The 17901-nt window shown below is 49.8% G+C and overlaps 1 protein-coding gene across 3 annotated transcripts in view; it reads left to right on the top strand.

The window, feature by feature from the left end:
* The window catches only part of Wnt5b (Wnt family member 5B), a 109503-nt gene extending 93525 nt beyond the window's left edge, over positions 1-15978 (top strand). For all 3 annotated transcript variants that reach the window (XM_076567781.1, XM_076567780.1, XM_076567779.1), the window contains exons 2-5: positions 897-1033; positions 2894-3141; positions 8695-8987; positions 14624-15978. In XM_076567781.1, the coding sequence (XP_076423896.1) occupies positions 915-1033; positions 2894-3141; positions 8695-8987; positions 14624-15082 (1119 nt within the window). In that variant the 5' untranslated portion in view covers positions 897-914 and the 3' untranslated portion in view covers positions 15083-15978. The remainder of the gene's footprint in view (positions 1-896; positions 1034-2893; positions 3142-8694; positions 8988-14623) is intronic.
* The last annotated feature ends 1923 nt before the right edge of the window (positions 15979-17901 follow it).

Genomic DNA, 17901 nt, shown 5'->3' with positions numbered 1-17901 from the left:
TAGATGTAGGTGGCATTTAGTCAATTGCTCTAGGATGCCAAAGTTGTATTTTCCAAATGTCCAAGCTTTTCCCAGACTGGCATGTTTCACCCACGGCAAAGGTGGCAACATCAATTCAGCAGGGGAGGGCGCGGGACCTCCCGGAAGGTTTGAGAGAGGTGGCCCAGAGCTGGTGGTGTTCAAATGCTACTGGAATCACATTCCATGTGGCCCTTCAAAGGTCAAAGTGTTGGGGGAGGAGACTGCTCGCCAAAGCGTGCTCCCGTGAGTCTCCTGCCCAGCCTCAGAATAAAAGGGCATTGATGTTCTCCCACTATTACTCCTGAAGCGTAAACAAGGATTTGCGTTCAGAAAACTTCCGAGCAGGAAGGGCACAGCCTGTTTGGGGGTAGTCATATCCAATTCTGTAGGTGTTTAACCCTTAACCCCTGCACAGAAGGGCCTGATAGAGAGTTACATCTCGGGACCTGAGTGGGTGGTTTTTTTTGTTTGTTTTTTAAGTGGGAGGATGCCCTTGTCTCTGTCCTCTTGTCCGGGGCTCTAGAAGGGCAGGTGTGCGTCTTAATTGCTGCACGAGGAACACTCTTCTTTAAACGTCTGTTTTCATTTGCTTCACAGCTTGTTACAGGAACTGGGTCCCGAGTAGTAAGTAGTCCCACAGTGTAATGTAAGGGACTCAAAGGCCCTGTGGTGAGCAGCTACCCAGTGAGAAGAGGCTGGAAAGGACTGAATTTCTGAGGGATGGGCGGGGGTGGGGTGGGGTGGGGAGCAGAATTTGCCTTCAGGTCCCTCCCACAGCTCATCCTTTGAGCTTTTCTGCACTCTATTCATCTCTCCTGGGCTCCTCATGTCTGTGGCATTTGCATGCTGACTCCCCTTTCCTTCTCTCTCTCCAGGGAGCTCCACTTTGGAAGATGTTGGTCCCAGGGCACTGGGATGGGCTGAGGTTGACCATGCCCAGCCTGATGGTGATGTTTACAGCAGCTCTGCTCTCCAGCTGGGCCCAGCTACTGACTGATGCCAGCTCCTGGTGGTGAGTGAGAGGACTGAGGGCTAGCCTGGACTGACACCAGCTCCTGGTGGTGAGTGAGAGGACTGAGGGCTAGCCTGGACTGATGCCAGCTCCTAGTGGTGAGTGAGAGGACTGAGGGCTAGCCTGGACTGATGCCAGCTCCTGGTGGTGAGTGAGAGGACTGAGGGCTACCCTGGACTGATGCCAGCTCCTGGTGGTGAGAGGACTGAGGGCTAGCCTGGACTGATGCCAGCTCCTGGTGGTGAGTGAGAGGACTGAGGGCTAGCCTGGACTGATGCCAGCTCCTGGTGGTGAGTGAGAGGACTGAGGGCTAGCCTGGACTGATGCCAGCTCCTGGTGGTGAGTGAGAGGACTGAGGGCTAGCCTGGACAGACCTTGAGGCTTCTTGAATAATCAAGATGTGAAGCAGGGCCCCAAGGGAGTGATCACACCATTATCCGAGAAACACCAGGGCCCTCTTCCATCCCAGGAAGGCTGGGAGAGTTCATTTTCTCCCTTAGGCTCCCAGAGGTGAGGTTTTCATGAAAAGAATATAAGCTTTGTTCGTGTGATTTTTTTTTTCCCCTTAGATCTTGTCTAAAACCTTTTCTGGAGGCCTCCCACCCTGTGAATTGTTACAAATAGCTTTTATTGTTATTTATCCAACAAAAAGAATACTGATAGCATGAATGAGACCCTGAAATCCATTCTTAGAAACACACACACACACACACACACACACACACACACACACATACACACATTATTAAGGCTGAGACAGGTAGATCAGTTGAGCCCAGTAGTTTAAGATCATCCTGTAGAGCACAGTGAGACCCCCATCACAAAAAAGGTGTGTAAATATTTGTGTGTGTATGTGTGTGTGTATATACATATATATATATGCATACATACATATATATTATGGTGTTGTTATCTCTCTGTGTTTGTTTTTGTTTTGTTTTGCTGGTAGCAGATGTAGTAAAATTCCTACTAGATCAGTCTGAAGGCCAGAAGAGGGCTTTGTAGAAAGAACCAAGTAGGCTCTTCTGTTTTTTTTTTTTTTTTTAAGGCAACTATGTTTGCCAAGTAGACATGGAAGTGGTGCAGCCTGTGCCCGACTCATGCCTTTATTCAGCTGGCAAATCCATAAGTCCCTCATCTAATGTAGCACTACATTTGTGATATGTGCCAGATGATGAGCAAAAGTCGCCCCCAAGCTGATCAGCAGAAGGCTGGGATACACAGAGTGGGGAAAGAGAACGATTAGGGTGCATGGTCACGTGTGTGAAGTGGATTCTGTCTTAAGCCTGAGGAGATTTGCATTAAGGGAATAGGTCACTTTCCGGCATGCACCCCACACTTGGCTAAACATCTTGTTCTTCCCCCTTCAGCGAGGTCTGTGCTCTCCTGATGCTCGCCTTTTCTCTCCCTCAAGTGAATGGCTGCCCTGCCCAGCCCGTTCTGCCTACCCTCATCCTTTAAGACAGTTCACATTTTTGTTGTGTTTTTTTGAGACAGGGTCTCACTATGTAGTCGTGGCTGTCCTGGAACTCACTACGCAGACCAGGCTGGCCTCAGACTCACAGAGATCCACCTGTGATTAAAGGTGTGCACCGCCACACACTACCATCTCTTTATAAAGGCCTCAGCAGCCAACTGTCTGAGGCATACAGTATCTCAGATAGCATTTGTGCTTGTGCCTCAGTTTCCCTCGTGTGTTTTTTGAAGGCATTGCACTCTGTGCTCAAGTTCCCTTCCAAATCCTTAGTCCAGAGCCTTGTATGTTGAGAACATTGCAGAGAGGGGATGTTGTGAAGGGTGTAGAGCAGCACATGGGTGCATTCACTGCGGGCCTCCCCCGTTTCTGGATTGCTATTGTAGGTCGTTAGCCCTGAACCCGGTGCAGAGACCCGAGATGTTCATCATTGGTGCTCAGCCTGTGTGCAGCCAGCTTCCCGGGCTTTCCCCAGGCCAGAGGAAGCTGTGTCAGTTGTATCAGGAGCACATGTCCTACATCGGGGAGGGAGCCAAGACGGGCATCCGGGAGTGCCAGCACCAATTCCGACAGAGGCGCTGGAACTGCAGCACTGTGGACGACGCCTCTGTCTTCGGCAGAGTCATGCAGATAGGTAAGAGGCCACTGGAGCTTGGCGTGCTCACAGGCTGCGTGTCTTCATGCCTGGGGGCATGCCTCCTCCCCGATGATTGGTGCATTGATAGCATGCATGCAGGCCCTGCTGCATTCTTTCTGGGCTTGGAAGCATGTTAGAAGGAAGAGGAAAGCCCCAGAGTTATTAAAACAATAACTGCGTCACCCTGGGTTCCTCTGTGACAGGCTCACCCCGGGGCTGCCTGTGATGCACTCTGGGAGGGAACAGAACATCTGAGTAAGGAGGGAGTAGGTTCGAGACCCGCCTGCCATGGCTGCCAGTGTCTCAGTGCTAGAAGGGTCTGTTAAAGAAGTCTACAGAGTTTCGGGGCCGAAAAGTCCCAAATGGCGTATTTAACATCTGAGATTTTCACTTCTTCCACTCGTGCTCTTGAGCAGGAGGTGACAACTTGGTGCCAGATTGGTAACACCTGTCATTAACCAGGCCCAGGTCCAGCCTGGCTTTCTCCTTTGAGACAGGCTGTATGTGAAAGCAGTGAGAGAGGACCACTGCTCAGCATCCCCTCCCCCGTCCGGCAGCTGGTGAGAGCATGGCTGTCCTATTGCCCAAATGGAGGTGTGATTTGAGTCTAATTGTCTTAGGTCCTTTTGAAATGCAATCCTCCCCTCCCTGGCAAGAAATTGAGAAACCAGGCCCTATTCTGCCTGGTCTTATCTCCAGGACCATAAAAGGAAGGTGTTGGTAGTCTTGTCTCTGCTTTCTCCCTGGACAGCAGCTCCCTATCACTCTACCCATTCTGGAGTTAGCTGGTGCTGGGGCTTTCCCAAAGTAGGGTTCCAGCAGGATGCTTGAGGGCGCAAGTAGAGCTTTTAAAGTATTCTATCTGGGAGAACCCACTCCCACACTCCCACCCCCCAACTCCCCACCTCACCTCCCCACACTCACTCCAGACATCTTCCCAAGCCTCCAATTGAAAAGTGAAAACAGGGAAATCTCCTTTGAACTCTGCCTTTGCCTTTGGGATTAGCTCTGTCTACATAGAAGGAATGTGCCTGTGATCCGGGATGGCCTCAGGGGCAGTTTTCCCAGAAAACTGACTCGGCTTTTGGAGGGATTTACTTACTGATTCTTGAGGAGTCCTCTCGGCACTCAAATCCCTCCCCTTGGCACAGTACCTGACCTGCCTATGCAGCTTTGGGTGAGACTATGAGACAAGGACTGGCTTCCTTGTCCCGCAAACAGGAGGACCCGATTTGATCTCCAGCACCCACATAAATGGCATGAGGACCCAAATTCAATCTGCAGTGCTCACATAGAAACATGGGTGCAGCGAGGCATGCTTGTAATCCCAGTGCTGGAGAGGCAGAGACAGGCAGATCCCCCGGCCTTGCTGGCAGCCTACCTAGCCAGATCTGTGAGCCCCAGGTCCTAGTGAGAGATCCTCTCTCTGAACACAAGATGGGTGGCTCCTGAGGAACAACAAGCAAGGCTGTGAGGCAGTGTGATGGAGAGCTGCCCTGGGAGGATTCAGAGACAAGACTAGCACCTTTTTATTGTCCTGGGAAAGAAGAGCCAGTAGAATAGGGTCGGATTGGAATGCACATGTACCCACCCCCATTGCACACACCTGCACATGCACATGGGGTGGGGTGTCAGGAGTAGACGCTGTGAGTCTGATTGTGTAGTAGGGGCCTTGTGCAGGGCGGGCAGACCTTACAAAGGAGCATATCTTGCTTGATCTACTTCAGTTACCAGCAGGAGCACTTTGGTCTGACTGATTTTCCCTACTCATCGGGTTGTTTTTTTTCTTTCTTTCTTTCTTTCTTTCTTTCTTTCTTTCTTTCTTTCTTTCTTTCTTTCTTTCTTTCTTTCTTTCTTTCTTTCTTTTTTTTTTTTTTTGTAGTTGTTGTTTGTTTGGGACTAGAGCTCTCTATATGGCCCTGGATGTCCTGGAACTCTCTAGGTAGACCAGGCTGGGCTTGAACTCCTAGAGATCAGCCCACCTCAGCCTCCCTAGTGCTGGGATTAAAGGCATGTGCCACCACACCTCGGCTCTCCCTCTCCTTTTTGTAGCTTCCCCGAAGGCTCTCCTTGCCTGAGAAGCTGCCCTTCCTCCTATGCCCCTGGATAGCTCCTTCTAGAATCTTGGGAGGTGTCCCTAGGCTCCCTTCTTCTTGAAGCCACAGCAAGAGTCATCACCAGAGGGCAGCAGAGCAGCTCAGAAGAGCAGCCTTACCTTGGAGCCTGGGCCCTCTGAGCAGTGGGACAGATGAGAGCAAAGCATTGTTTCCCTGGAGCTGGGAGATGTGAGGTCTCTGCAGTCGCTCTGTGGCCATGGCTTGCTAGCCTTGTATCTTTGGGATGGTTTGGCTTTACTTTTATCTGTGACTGTTTCATGTCTAGATACCTGCTCCCCTCCTCGAAATACACACACACACACACACACACACACACACACACACACACACACACACACACACCCCTTATCTTACTTGCAGTGGGAAGCTCTCTTGCAGCAGATTTCTATGCAATACTCTCTTACCCACGACCCAAGTGCTTCCTCACGCAGTGAACACTGCATACTCTCAGAATCTGGTTATCCCCCTCCAGCGGAGGCAGAATGAGTCCAGTGTGCTGGAGTTCACTTTCAGATCCCAAGTCACCAGAACTCAGTTTGTGGCATCTGGTATATTACATTCAGAGATGGGTCCGTGACTTCAAAAGCCATTTGGAGAGGGCTGATTGGACTCTGGGAAGCATATTTGCTAAAGGAGGGTAAAAGAAATCAGACATCTGTAGCTTGGGAAAGGAACACATAAAAGGCATGTTTCTTGTTTTCAAACACTGGAGAGCTGTCAAATGGATGGGGGATTAGACAGTGCCGCTCCAGCAGGCAGAAATTACAAGGAGGCGTATTTTGGTTTCATATGAGAATGAACTTTCTAGTGATAGAATCATTTTTAAAGGGAAAGGAAAAAAGATGAATAAGCTGCTTTGAAAGGCCAGCTATTCTTCTGAGGCATGCCGGAAGCTAATGCTTGTGGAGAATGGAAAGGGACCCTGTACTGGGGTGCCTAAGGTTCTATCCTGCTCCAGGTGGTGTGTCAGGAGTTGAGAGCATTTCTAGAAGACTTCTCAGGCATGGCTCATTCAAAACAGAGTCCAGTCTGCTTCGTTAAGAGCACCATAATGCTCTTCCAGAGGACTCAAGTTCAGTTCCCAGCACCTACATTAGACTGCTCATAACTGCCTATGACTCCAGCTCCAGGGGATCCAGCACCTTCTTCTGGCCTCCACAGGTACTGCACTCATGTGCACATTTCCTTACGAAGACAAACACACATATACAATGTAAAATAAAACAGTTTTGTTTTTAAAGAACTTCTTGGACTATCTCAGCATTCACTGCGGCAGTCAGCACTGGGGCAAGTGTCAGTCATGAGTGGGGCCTGCTGCCATTAGGTGGAGGTTGCAGGGGACGTTCCTGTTTACAGATGACCAGAGCTGATCATGGTTAATTGTGGAAAACTGATTCACTCAGTGTGATCTGATTCCTGGCATCGCTGTGTAGTGCCAAGGTAATTGAGAAGCAGGGATCACTCCAGACCTTTCCTCTAAGATTCATTTTATTGTTTATTTATATGTACATATGTGTGCCTAAGTATGTGGATGAAGAAGCTGGAGGAGGGCATTGGATCCTCTGGAGCTGGGGTCACAGGGGCCCGTGAGCCACCTGACATGGGTGCTGGGAACTAAACTCCAGCCTTCTGCAAGAGCAGCAAACGTTCTTAGCTATGGAGCCATCTCCCTGGCCTTCACACCTTTTTAAAAATACTTTCTTTCTAACAATTTACTTATTTTCATGTTGTGTGCATTGCTGTTTTGCCCATGTGTATGTCTGTACGATGGTGTCTTCTGAGCTGCCATGTGGGTGCTGGGATTTGAACCCAGGTCCTCCCGAAGAGCAGCCAGTGCACTTAACCGCTGAGCCATCTCTCCAGCCCGCCTTCGTACCTTTTAACTGATTACAGGCTTCTGCCTCTTCACTCTCCAGGACAGGACTGTGGTGTCTCCTTCCCATTGTGGAGGCTTGGGGGAGTCACAGAGGGAGAACATTCTACCTGGTACAAGATCAAGTCCAGGAGGAGTCTGTGACCTGCTGAGAACCACCTCTCTCCACACCCCACACGAGTGTCCTTTGTTATTTGTTACAACGGCTTTAAGGGGATGTCATTCATGTCATGTACAGTTCACCGTTTAAAGGTGTACTGTTTGGTGGTCTCCAGTGTATTACTACATGTGCGACTGTGACCACTAATTCCAGAGCATCTGTGTTGTCCCTTAACTGTCACTGTCTAGTTCCCACCCCCAGCCCTAGGCTACCGCTAATCTCTGTGGATTTTTCCCATTCTGGACATCCCTATAAATAGGAACAAACAGTACATGACCTCTTCACTTGATGCAATTATTTAAAGGCTTATCCATGTCGTGGCATATGTTCATTCATGGTACTTCATTCCCATTAACATTTCACTGTATGGCTAATGGCACATTGTCTTTATCTGTCCATTGATGATAATTGGCTTCTTTTGTTCTTTCTTTTCTTCTTCTTCTTTTTTTGTAGTCATTGTGAATCATGCTGCAATGAGGATCCATGGGGAAACATTTGGACACATATCTTTGTTTCCGTTGGGCATATTTTTAGGAATGCAATTGCGGGGTCATCTGGGAACTCTGCTAACCCTTTCAGTTGCTGCTAGGCTGATTTCCAAAGCATCTGCACCCAATAATGTTCTCATCCACAGTGCAACAGAGCACGTACCGTGGGAGGTTGTTTGTTTCTTTGTTTGTTGTTGTTGTTTTTCCAGACAGGGTCTCACTGTGGAGCTCTGGCTGTCCTGGAACTCACTGTGTAGACCTGAAACTCACAGAGATCCACCTGCCTCTACTTCTTCCTAAGTGCTGGGATCAAAGCCTGGCCCTGCCTGATGCTCTTAAATTGAGAGACATCGTGAGGCCCAGGGGAAAGAGAGGGAAAATGTAGGACTGTTGTCTAGTTCACTTTCTATGCCTGGCCTCTGCCAGGGTCCCACTAGACAGGGACAGGCATGAAGAGGACAGACACACAGATGTGTAGCTTGTGGGTGGGAGAGAAATGGTGTCTGAAGGAGAAGCCATTCTTAGCTGGGTGCGGGCTTGTTCTGTTAATCTCATACTTTCTTCTTCAGTCTCATCCTGATAGCCCCAAATGGTCCATAAGTTGCAGGAAGCCCAATCTCCCTCTCCTTACAGCTCCTCCAAGGAGTGGCTGTGGGTCCTAGAAAGTGCAATGGGTTGAGTGTTGACCAGGTCTGGGGGGTGTCAGGGTAGAGCTGGGACCAAGAGGCAGAAGTCAAAAATGGGCCAAGGTCAGCCCATTGCAAAGAGTGTCTAACCCTCCGTGCTGTGAAAAGGGCAAGCGTTCCCCTGGGACACTGGCTCCCACAGGGCCAGCCCCAGCCAAGCAGAGGGAGGGAGAGGCCGTCCGCAGAGGAGAGTGGCCTGCTTACCTTCTGCTGCCCCTTGCTGCAGGTAGCCGGGAGACCGCCTTCACCTATGCAGTGAGTGCTGCTGGCGTGGTGAACGCCATCAGCCGCGCCTGCCGAGAGGGTGAGCTGTCCACCTGTGGCTGCAGCCGGACCGCCAGGCCCAAGGACCTGCCACGAGACTGGCTCTGGGGTGGCTGTGGGGACAATGTGGAGTACGGCTACCGCTTTGCCAAGGAGTTTGTGGACGCCCGAGAGCGTGAGAAGAACTTCGCCAAGGGATCAGAGGAGCAAGGCCGAGCCCTCATGAACCTGCAGAACAACGAGGCTGGCCGCCGGGTAAGCCATGTTGTCCTCACTGCCGAGGAGCTAAGGGTGTAGACCTGCCTGCCCCCTTGTCACTGAGCCAGACCCATGTCTAGTTGTCTGTCTTTCTGTCTTTCTGTCTTTCTCTCTCTCTCTCTCTTTCTCTCTCTCTCTCTTTCTCTCTCTCTCTCTCTCTTTCTTTCTTTTTTTCTTTTTTGGTTTTTCAAGACAGTATTTCGGTGTGTAACAGCCCTGCTGACCTGGAACTCACTCTGTAAACCATGTTGGCCTCGAACTCACTTATATCCGCCTGCCTCTGTGGGTGTTGGGATTAAAGGCGTGTGCCACCACTGCCCAGCTGTTGTCTTTCTTTTTAGGGATGTGGAGTGGTTTTTTGTTTGTTGGTTAGCAGTTGTTTGTTTTGGGATAGGATCTCACTCTGTAGCTCTGGCTGGAATGCGCAATGTAGACCAGGCTGGCCTGAAACTCAAGAGATCCACCTGCCTCTGGCTCTTGAGTACTGGCTTTTTGTTTTGTTTTTGTTTGGTTGTTTGGTTGTTTGGTTGAGTTTTTGAGACAGGGTTTCTCTGTGTAGCTGGCTGTTTTGAAACTTGCTCTGTAGATCAAGCTGGCCTTGAATTCGGAGATCCGCCTGTCTTTGCCTTTCAAGTACTCGGATTAAAGGCAAAGGCCACCTCGAGCCAGCTTGTATTTGTTTTTTAAAACAAGGTCTTACTTGTTGCCTAGGCTGACTTCAAACTCCTGGGCTCATGACATCCTCCTGCCTCAGCCTCCCGCGAGCTGGGACTACAGGTGTCCATCATACTCCTGGCTCCTGACTCATTTTTCTAACTTTATCACTTCAGAAGGACATCGGTCCCTCCAGGACTGAGGTGCAATGTTTGCTCTTGGCCAGCCCTCCTCATGATGATTGGATGTTTAGGCCATTAACCCTAGCCTGGGAGAACGGTTTGTTACAGCATCAGGTGAGCCTGGGCCTGACTCTGAAGAGCTGCTGTGAGCAGATACAGAGCCCCGGCCCAGACACACTTGGGTAATGGCGGATGCACTCCGTATGGGCGGTGTTAGCTGGAGCGGGAGTGAGGAAACACCACTGTCTCCTAAGCTTTGGCTTTAGTAGAAGATAAAACACAGGTGACTTGTCACAGCAGCACATGCCTGGTTGTCATCGTTCCCTGTCCTCTTCCGCTGTCCCCACGACCTCTGGGGACAGCACGATGGCAGGTCTACCCTTTACTCCTTACAGCTCCCTCAGATGGCGCCTCTGAGCACAGCTGCCCCACTGAGGCCCATCACCCATCTCTCCAGCTCTTGAATGCCCACTTTCTATCCTCTTTCAAGGTCGGACATCTATAATCACAGGTACAAAGGAGGCTGAGGCAGGAGGATTGCTTGAGCCCTCAGGGCCAGGCTGAGTGTGACCCTACCTCAAAAACAAAACAGGTCTGAGCTCAAAGGCCACCCAGACCTTACACCCACTCCTTACGGGCCTCTTGCGCCTGAACCTGAGTGGAGCAGGTTACGCTTTTCTTGAGGTATTTCTCACCCTCCTTGTCTCTGGTGAAGGTCGGTTACGCTGACTATGGTTTTTTGTAACACCCTTTACCTGACTTTGCACGGTCCGGCACATGAGTTCGAGAGCAGTTTCTGTGTCATCTCCTAACGGGTCAGGAAAGGGTCTGCTTCACAGACCGAGGGAAGGGGCTGTGTGGCAGCCCTGCTTTGAGCGCCTATCCGGCACTGTGACAATGTCAGGAGGCAGGCAGCATTCTGACTGGACGGAAGGTGGAGGGGAGACATGGTCTCCCTCCCTTCGCTTCCCAGTTTGACTCTACTTTGGCTGCGCCCCCCCCCCCCCCCCGTTTTATTGCCCTTAATCGTTTGTTTGCACTGGCCCCTTCTCTGCGGCCTTCCTCTGTCTGTCCGGCCCTTTGATGACCTCTTTTCCTGCCTTGCTCTGTCTGGCTCCTAGGCGTGAGCTCCTTCCCCGGGCACTGCACACACCTCTTCCTCAGCCCTTTGTCTCTCCCTCTGCCACAGACCGCTCCAGGGTGGGAACACTTGTCCCTCTATGTTTTTTCTTTTTAATCACTGTCCAAGGAACTCCAACTGTCAATCACCACCTGGGACAGCCGTATCGTGTTTAGCTCCCGCCTCCTCATACGCACAGGAAGTTCCCCCAGGGAGCACTGCACAGTGGCAGGGTTGAAAGAGCCCAGACTAGTACTTTAAGACCCAAATCAGCAAGAGCAGCAACAGACGATCTGCCATCTGCCGTCTTGCCCACCAGCAGAAGTCCCATGTGCGTTGGCAGAAGCCTCTCTGGGCTCATAAGCAGCTCTGGCAGCTTCCTCTGGACAGAGGGGCGAGACCAGCAAGCTGGTACTGCTCAGCCACACAAGGGTATCTATGCAGATAAAAAGGCCTGCCAGGAGGTGGTGGCGCAGGCCTTTAGTCCCAGCACTCAAAAGAGAGAGGCAGATGGAGCTCTGTGAGTTCAAGGCCAGCCTGGTCTACAGAGAGAGTTCCAGGACAGCCAGGGCTACACAGTGAAACCCTGTCTCAAAAAAAAAAAAAAAAAAAAAAAAGCACTCAGGGAGAGTGGAAGCCTGTGTGGTGACATGCTCGTCGTACCAAGTATAGTACTGTATGAGATAAATGTGGCCTGTGACCTTAATATTTGGGGGAGGAAAAACAAACAAACAAACCCAAAAGCAAAAAATGAAAACAACACTTACCTGAGACAGGGTTTCACTATGTAGCCCTAGCAAGTCTGGAACTGGTTATGTAGCCCAGGCTGGCCTTGAACCCACAGCAGTCATCCTGCCTCTGCCTTTCCAGTACTAGGATAATAGGCATTAGCCACCAAGCCCAGACCTTTAAAAAAAAAATTGGGAAGGGGTATTAGGAATGACACAGGGTCTCTTTATGTAGCCCAGGCTAGCCACAAACTCCTGCCAGTCCTCCCCCTTTAGCCTCCCAGAGTGCTGGGATTACAGGTGTGACTACTACACTACTAACCGGGACTGAACCTTCTTTTAAAATAGCATTTTGTCTCCTTTTGTGGCTCTGGGGATCAAACTGAGGGTCTTACACATGCTAGACAAATGTTCTAGCCTGAACTACAGCCCCAGCCCCACACTATATTAGTGTTTTTAGTAAGCAGGAAGGAAGGGCCTCACATTAACATTCCATTCTCTTTCTTCACAGAAATATCAGTAATAAAACACAAAAAAAGGAACAAATATTACAATTTCTGCAGTGTCTTCAACTAGGGCAAGGACAGGGTGGATTTCTAAATAGTGAAGGGAAACAACAGCATTTTTCCTTAGACTTGTGTGAGGATCCTGTCCATATCTGTGAGCTGGTTCCTCCCTCCTGCCCCCCAGGATTTATTCCCGTTACAGACATTTATCCTGTTCCCTGGTGGCTCAGCAGCTACTGTGTGCACAGCCACAGACCCTTAACACTTCCCTTCCCACATCGCCAGATGCTGCCTCTTCCGTAAGCCAAGGACCATTTCTAGAGAGAGGCAGGCTAGAGCTCAGGCCTGTGACTTAGGCCAGAAGCTGACTGCAGAGACTCTCTGTGAAGTTTCTGGTGAGGGTGGAGAGGGGAGCTGGGGGCGGGTTGTCCTTGGTAGTTATCAGGCCAAGTGTTGGTGCCTCTAACCTTGGGGGAAGGTCTCCCTCCCTTTCCTGTGCTAAGCTAACACAGGCTACCAGGTTGGAATTCAGAAGTGATCAGGCTAGCTCCCTTCTGCATGGGCCCGATGGGTTCCCATGACTCTCTAGAGATTGTTTCTCCACTGAAAAGTCCAGGGAGTAATCCCCCATTAAGAAAACAACCTTTTAAATGGTCCAGGAGCTGCTAGGGGCTGCTGTTTCTGGCACCTGTGGCGGTCTCTGCTCAGTATTGAATAAAGACAAGATCCGGGAACTCTTGAAAAGACATCTAAGGGCAACCCTGGAGAAATGAGCCCCGACTCTGTTGGGGACAGCAGCTGTGGCCAGGAAAGTGTTCTGAGGCAGAGATGCATTTTTACCCTGCCTTCTGTACCGTGGGACAGCTTCCAAGGCTGATACATCAGTGTTCTTTTGTTGAAAAGTACTTAGTGACCAGCTCTCTGCTCTACTCTGCTTTATAAATTTGATTTTGAAACAGCCCAAGTTCAAGTCCACTCCACAGTGTTAAGATTCAGTGACTTCCAAAGTCAGTTTGTTCTGGAACAAATGCAGCTGTGGGTGGGCTCACCACCCTGCTCACTGGCATGGACCTTACCTTACCCCTTACTCCCAGCCTCCCCCAGCCGAGTGTGAGGGTTTGGATGGTGGGGGGGTCCCATGGACAGACGTGGTGGCTCCCAGGAAGTTCCTGCTAAACAAATGTCAGCCCTAGGACGGAAGCCATTCCGTTTGGGAGGAATTTGGTAGGGTCTAGGAGGACTTTGGGCTAACCCAGGCCATGACAGCATGTGCAAAAACTGAATCCTTCCTTTCTTTTCTGACTCGTGCTCCAAATTGTGCAAAAGCTAGACATGTTTTGTTGGGTTTTCTCTGTTTGAAAATTGGATCAACAGAGAAAAATTTGAGCCAGGAGCAACGGCTCACATCTGTAGTTCCAGCTGCTCGGGAGACTGTGGCAAGATCACTTGAGCCCCAAAGTTTGAGAACAGCCTGTACAACATAAGAGGATTCTGTTTAAAGAAAATGGAGGGTGTGGGGCGGGGGAGGTGAGCGAGATGTAGTTCAGTGGGTGGAGCGATTGCCTATTGAGCATAAGGCCCGGGAGTTGATCCCCAGCACTGGATCAACTGGTGAGGGTGACACCTGCCTACAGTCTCAACACTCAGGAGCTAGGAGGGCAAGGATCAGACGTTCAAGGATCAGGGAGATGGCTCAGTGGGTAGAACCAATTGCTACCCAAGTCCAATAAACCCACTGGGGTCTCCAGAACCTATAATAGCTCCATGCAGTAATGCACATCTGTAACCCCAGCACTTCGGCAGCAAGGTGGCGAACAGAGCCTGGAATCACCTGGCAGTGTGTGGGCCAGCTGGCCTGGAGCGTGCGGTGACGCAGCAGAGATTAGAGGGGCCCTGAGTGTGAGCCTTGGAACCCACGGAAAGGCGGAAAGGCAAAAGGAGAGAACAAAGTCTTCAGAGCTGTCCTCTGACCTTTGCATGCACAGGAATAATATCATGAGAGAATGAGACAAGAGAGACCCTGCCTCAAAACAAGTAGAAGTCAAGAACTGACTACCCAAAAGTCCTCTGATGTCTGTGCGAGCACTGTGGCACGTGTTCACCCACTGTCTCTGTCTCTGTTTTTCTGTCTCTGTCTCTCTTTCTCTCTTTCTCTCTCTCTCTCTCTCTCTCTCTCTCTCTCTCTCTCTCTGTCTCTCTCTCTCTCTCTCTCTCTCTCACACACACATTTTAAAAAAGATTTTTTTTTGAAGATGGATATCTGGGAGTACTGTAGGAGTCGGTTCTCTCCTTCTGCCTTGTAAGCTCCAGGGATCACACTCAGGTTGTGAGGCTTGGCAGCGAGGCCCTTTTCCCGCTGAGTCCACTGGCCCACCTCTCCACCTCCTTAACCTTGTCTGTAATGGAGGGCTTCTCCTTCTTACTCCCCTTTCTCCTCCCCCAGGCTGTGTATAAGATGGCTGATGTCGCCTGCAAGTGTCACGGAGTCTCCGGGTCCTGCAGCCTCAAGACCTGCTGGCTTCAGCTGGCTGAGTTCCGCAAGGTGGGGGACCGATTGAAGGAGAAGTATGACAGCGCCGCGGCCATGCGCATCACCCGCCAGGGCAAGCTGGAGCTGGCCAACAGCCGCTTCAACCAGCCCACCCCGGAGGACCTGGTCTACGTGGACCCCAGCCCTGACTACTGCCTGCGCAACGAGACCACGGGCTCCCTGGGCACCCAGGGCCGCCTCTGCAACAAGACCTCGGAGGGCATGGATGGCTGCGAGCTCATGTGCTGCGGCCGCGGCTATGACCGCTTCAAGAGCGTCCAGGTGGAGCGCTGCCACTGCAGGTTCCACTGGTGCTGCTTCGTCAGGTGCAAAAAATGCACTGAGGTTGTGGACCAGTACGTCTGTAAGTGACGGCGCCCACGCCTCCCGCCCACTCCCCTCTGCCTCACAGAAGTCTATGTTATATAAATCTATCTAAATATATTTTATATTTGTACAAACGACTGGATGGATGATGCATACGCAAGAGAGGAAAATGGAGAGGAGGAACTTAAGAGACGCTGGCCCTCTGTGAGGACTGGGCTTTGCTGCTCATCTCTAGCTGGTGGGAGCGAAATGGGCTTTTCCCTGCTTTCTGGCCAGAACTCTCAGGACACAGGGGCTTGAGAGTGTCTTTGCGCCATAGCCTCTAGGGAAGAGGCAGTGATTAGATGAAGGAGCTGGGCTTGTTTCAGATCTGCAGTCCTTTGGGGAAGATGAGTATCTCTGACCCTGGCCAGGAGACCCAGGGGCCCTGTGGAAGGTGGAGGCCTGACATCCCCGATGGTGGCCCAGGTCTGCCCCAGCGTAGAGACAGCTTTAGCAAGGGTCCCAGTCCTTGCTTCTTTTCTCATCTGAGTCCACACAGTTGCAGGAAAGGAAGGCTCCTTCCCCGTACTAGGGAGAGGTCTCAAGTCACTCTGGCTGGTGACTGTAAGGGACCTGTGCCTCCCTGGACTCTGGATCTGTGTTCTGATGAGAATGTCACCAGCTCCTGCCACAAGCTCCTAGGCCAAGAGAAAGATGGTCACTTATCCAGCCACACCAAGGAAGACGTGAAGCAAACCTGGGTTTGGACTGGGGATGAAGCGCTTGTACTGCCTTCTTGCATGGGGCAGGAAGCTGTTGTTGCTGCTGCTGTTGCTTCCTCTGTCAGGGAGGCCTCACGAACAAAAGGGCATGCTGGCAGGTCAGCTCTTCTGCCTTGTGTGTTCCTCATCTCTGCCCAGATGTACAGTGTTCCTCTGACATTAAATATCTTTTACTGAGGTTTCTCTCCCTCTCCTTATTTGGGCACACAATTATCTCTCATGATTCTCTTTTGATATTTTACTTATTTTTTGGTGCTAAGGATGAAACTCAGGATATCCTGATGTTACAGGGTTTGTGATGGGGGGGAGCGCGGGGGAGACCATAGACTCAATCTAATTATAATTAAAGATTTATTTATTAGCTGCTAGCAGGACGAACAATCTCTGAGCCAAATTTGAGATTGCCGTGAGAAGGGAAACAAGGGAAGGATTTTTAAAGGGGAAAACCACAAGAAGACTTTTCAATATCTATGCAAGCAAGCAAAAACTGACCTGTTCTGCCAAGTTAAGTTACCCCAAACAGTCTTTGGGTATCTATGTAAGCAAGTTACAGATGCTAGAAAGACATTTAGTCATATCAGAATTAAGTAGGGAGTCATGGCTGTCCATTTTTTGCTAGAGATCACTGAGTCAAGGTTACTTGTTGCTGGAGGGCTTCTCTCCAGGTTCCATTAAGCCCAGCAGTCCCACAATCCACGGATAAAATAATCACTCAGACAGTTATATTACTTATAAACTGTATGGCCGTGGCAGGCTTCTTGCTAACTGTTCTTATATCTTAAATTAACCCATTTTTATAAATCTATACCTAGCCACATGGCTGGTGGCTTACCAGCGTCTTCACATGCTGCTTGTCCTGGTGGTGGCTCTAGTGTCTCTCCCTCCTTCTTCCTGTTTCCCCAATTCTCCTCTCTCCTTGTCCCGCCTATACTTCCTGCCTGGTCACTGGCCATCAGTGTTTTATTTATATAGAACGATATCCACAGCAGTTACTGGGAAATTATCTTCCAGGGACTGGAGTCCGAGACAAATGGCTGGTGGATACCAAGATGGATAGCTCACATTTTGAGTAATCCTTTTTGTAACTCTCTGATTTTAACAGGTACTTGTAGTACTGAAGGAGCATGGAGGCCAGCATGCACTTTGGTATGCTAATAGGCACCGTAGATAGCCATTTGTCATTTTTAACAGTGACGGGAAAATAGCTCCTTTGGTAGAAGGGAACTAGTTTCTTTGGATCTAACATCCTAGCCTTTTGCTAATGATAAGGGGCACTGTAGTCTCTCCTGTAACTGCTTCTCGGCTGAGATAGGACATTGTTGTTAGGGCTCAGGAAGGCTGGAGTGCCAGTCAAAGGTCAGGAAGGGACAAGTTACATCTGGTTCGCTGTCCAGGTACTGTGGACCACCTGGGGCTAGTGAAGTTCAGGTAGCTTTGGAGCAGTCTGGAATGCTGGTCCGAAGCTGGGGCTCAAGCTGCTAGGAAATTTTGTCAGAAGCATTTGGTTTACATTAGCTTTCAGCAAGTCCAGGGCCTGCTGGTTTCAAAGGACCACCTGAGGCTGGTGTGTTTGGAGCAGTTTGTAGTCTTTAGTTAATTGGAAATCTAGACTAGAAACAGAAGGTAAAGTTAAGGAGCTTAGGGGAAAATCTTAACTCCATTGATTAATGTAAAAACTTTGAGCTTTTTGAAGTCTTAATATAATAATAGCACAGCGAGAGGGAAAGAAATCTGAAACATTTTTCATTGTTGTATGTGTACCTTGAATCATTCTCTTAGATCTTTGTAACTTGCATTTACATACCTTAAATCACTTTCTCCGACCCTCACAACTTACCTAAGCTTTCATATGCTCAGACCTTTATATACTTTAAATTACTCTTGTAGACCCTCCATAACTTATTTTCTATAAGCTTTTCTATCCTTAGACCTTTACAGCTTGCATCCTAAATCTTTTCCTAGACCTTTATAAATGCCATTTTTTCCTAATTATTTACCATGCTACGTAGGCGGTTGATTACTGAGAGCAGTCATTGCTACAGTGAGCCATCAATATCATCAGAGATCTCAGAAAGATAAATCTGAGCAGGAAGTATAATC

This window comes from Peromyscus maniculatus, chromosome 3 (genome assembly GCF_049852395.1).
Source record: "Peromyscus maniculatus bairdii isolate BWxNUB_F1_BW_parent chromosome 3, HU_Pman_BW_mat_3.1, whole genome shotgun sequence".
Lineage (NCBI taxonomy): Eukaryota > Metazoa > Chordata > Mammalia > Rodentia > Cricetidae > Peromyscus > Peromyscus maniculatus.
Note: the sequence above shows the minus strand (reverse complement) of the source record. Positions and strands in the feature narration are given on the sequence as shown.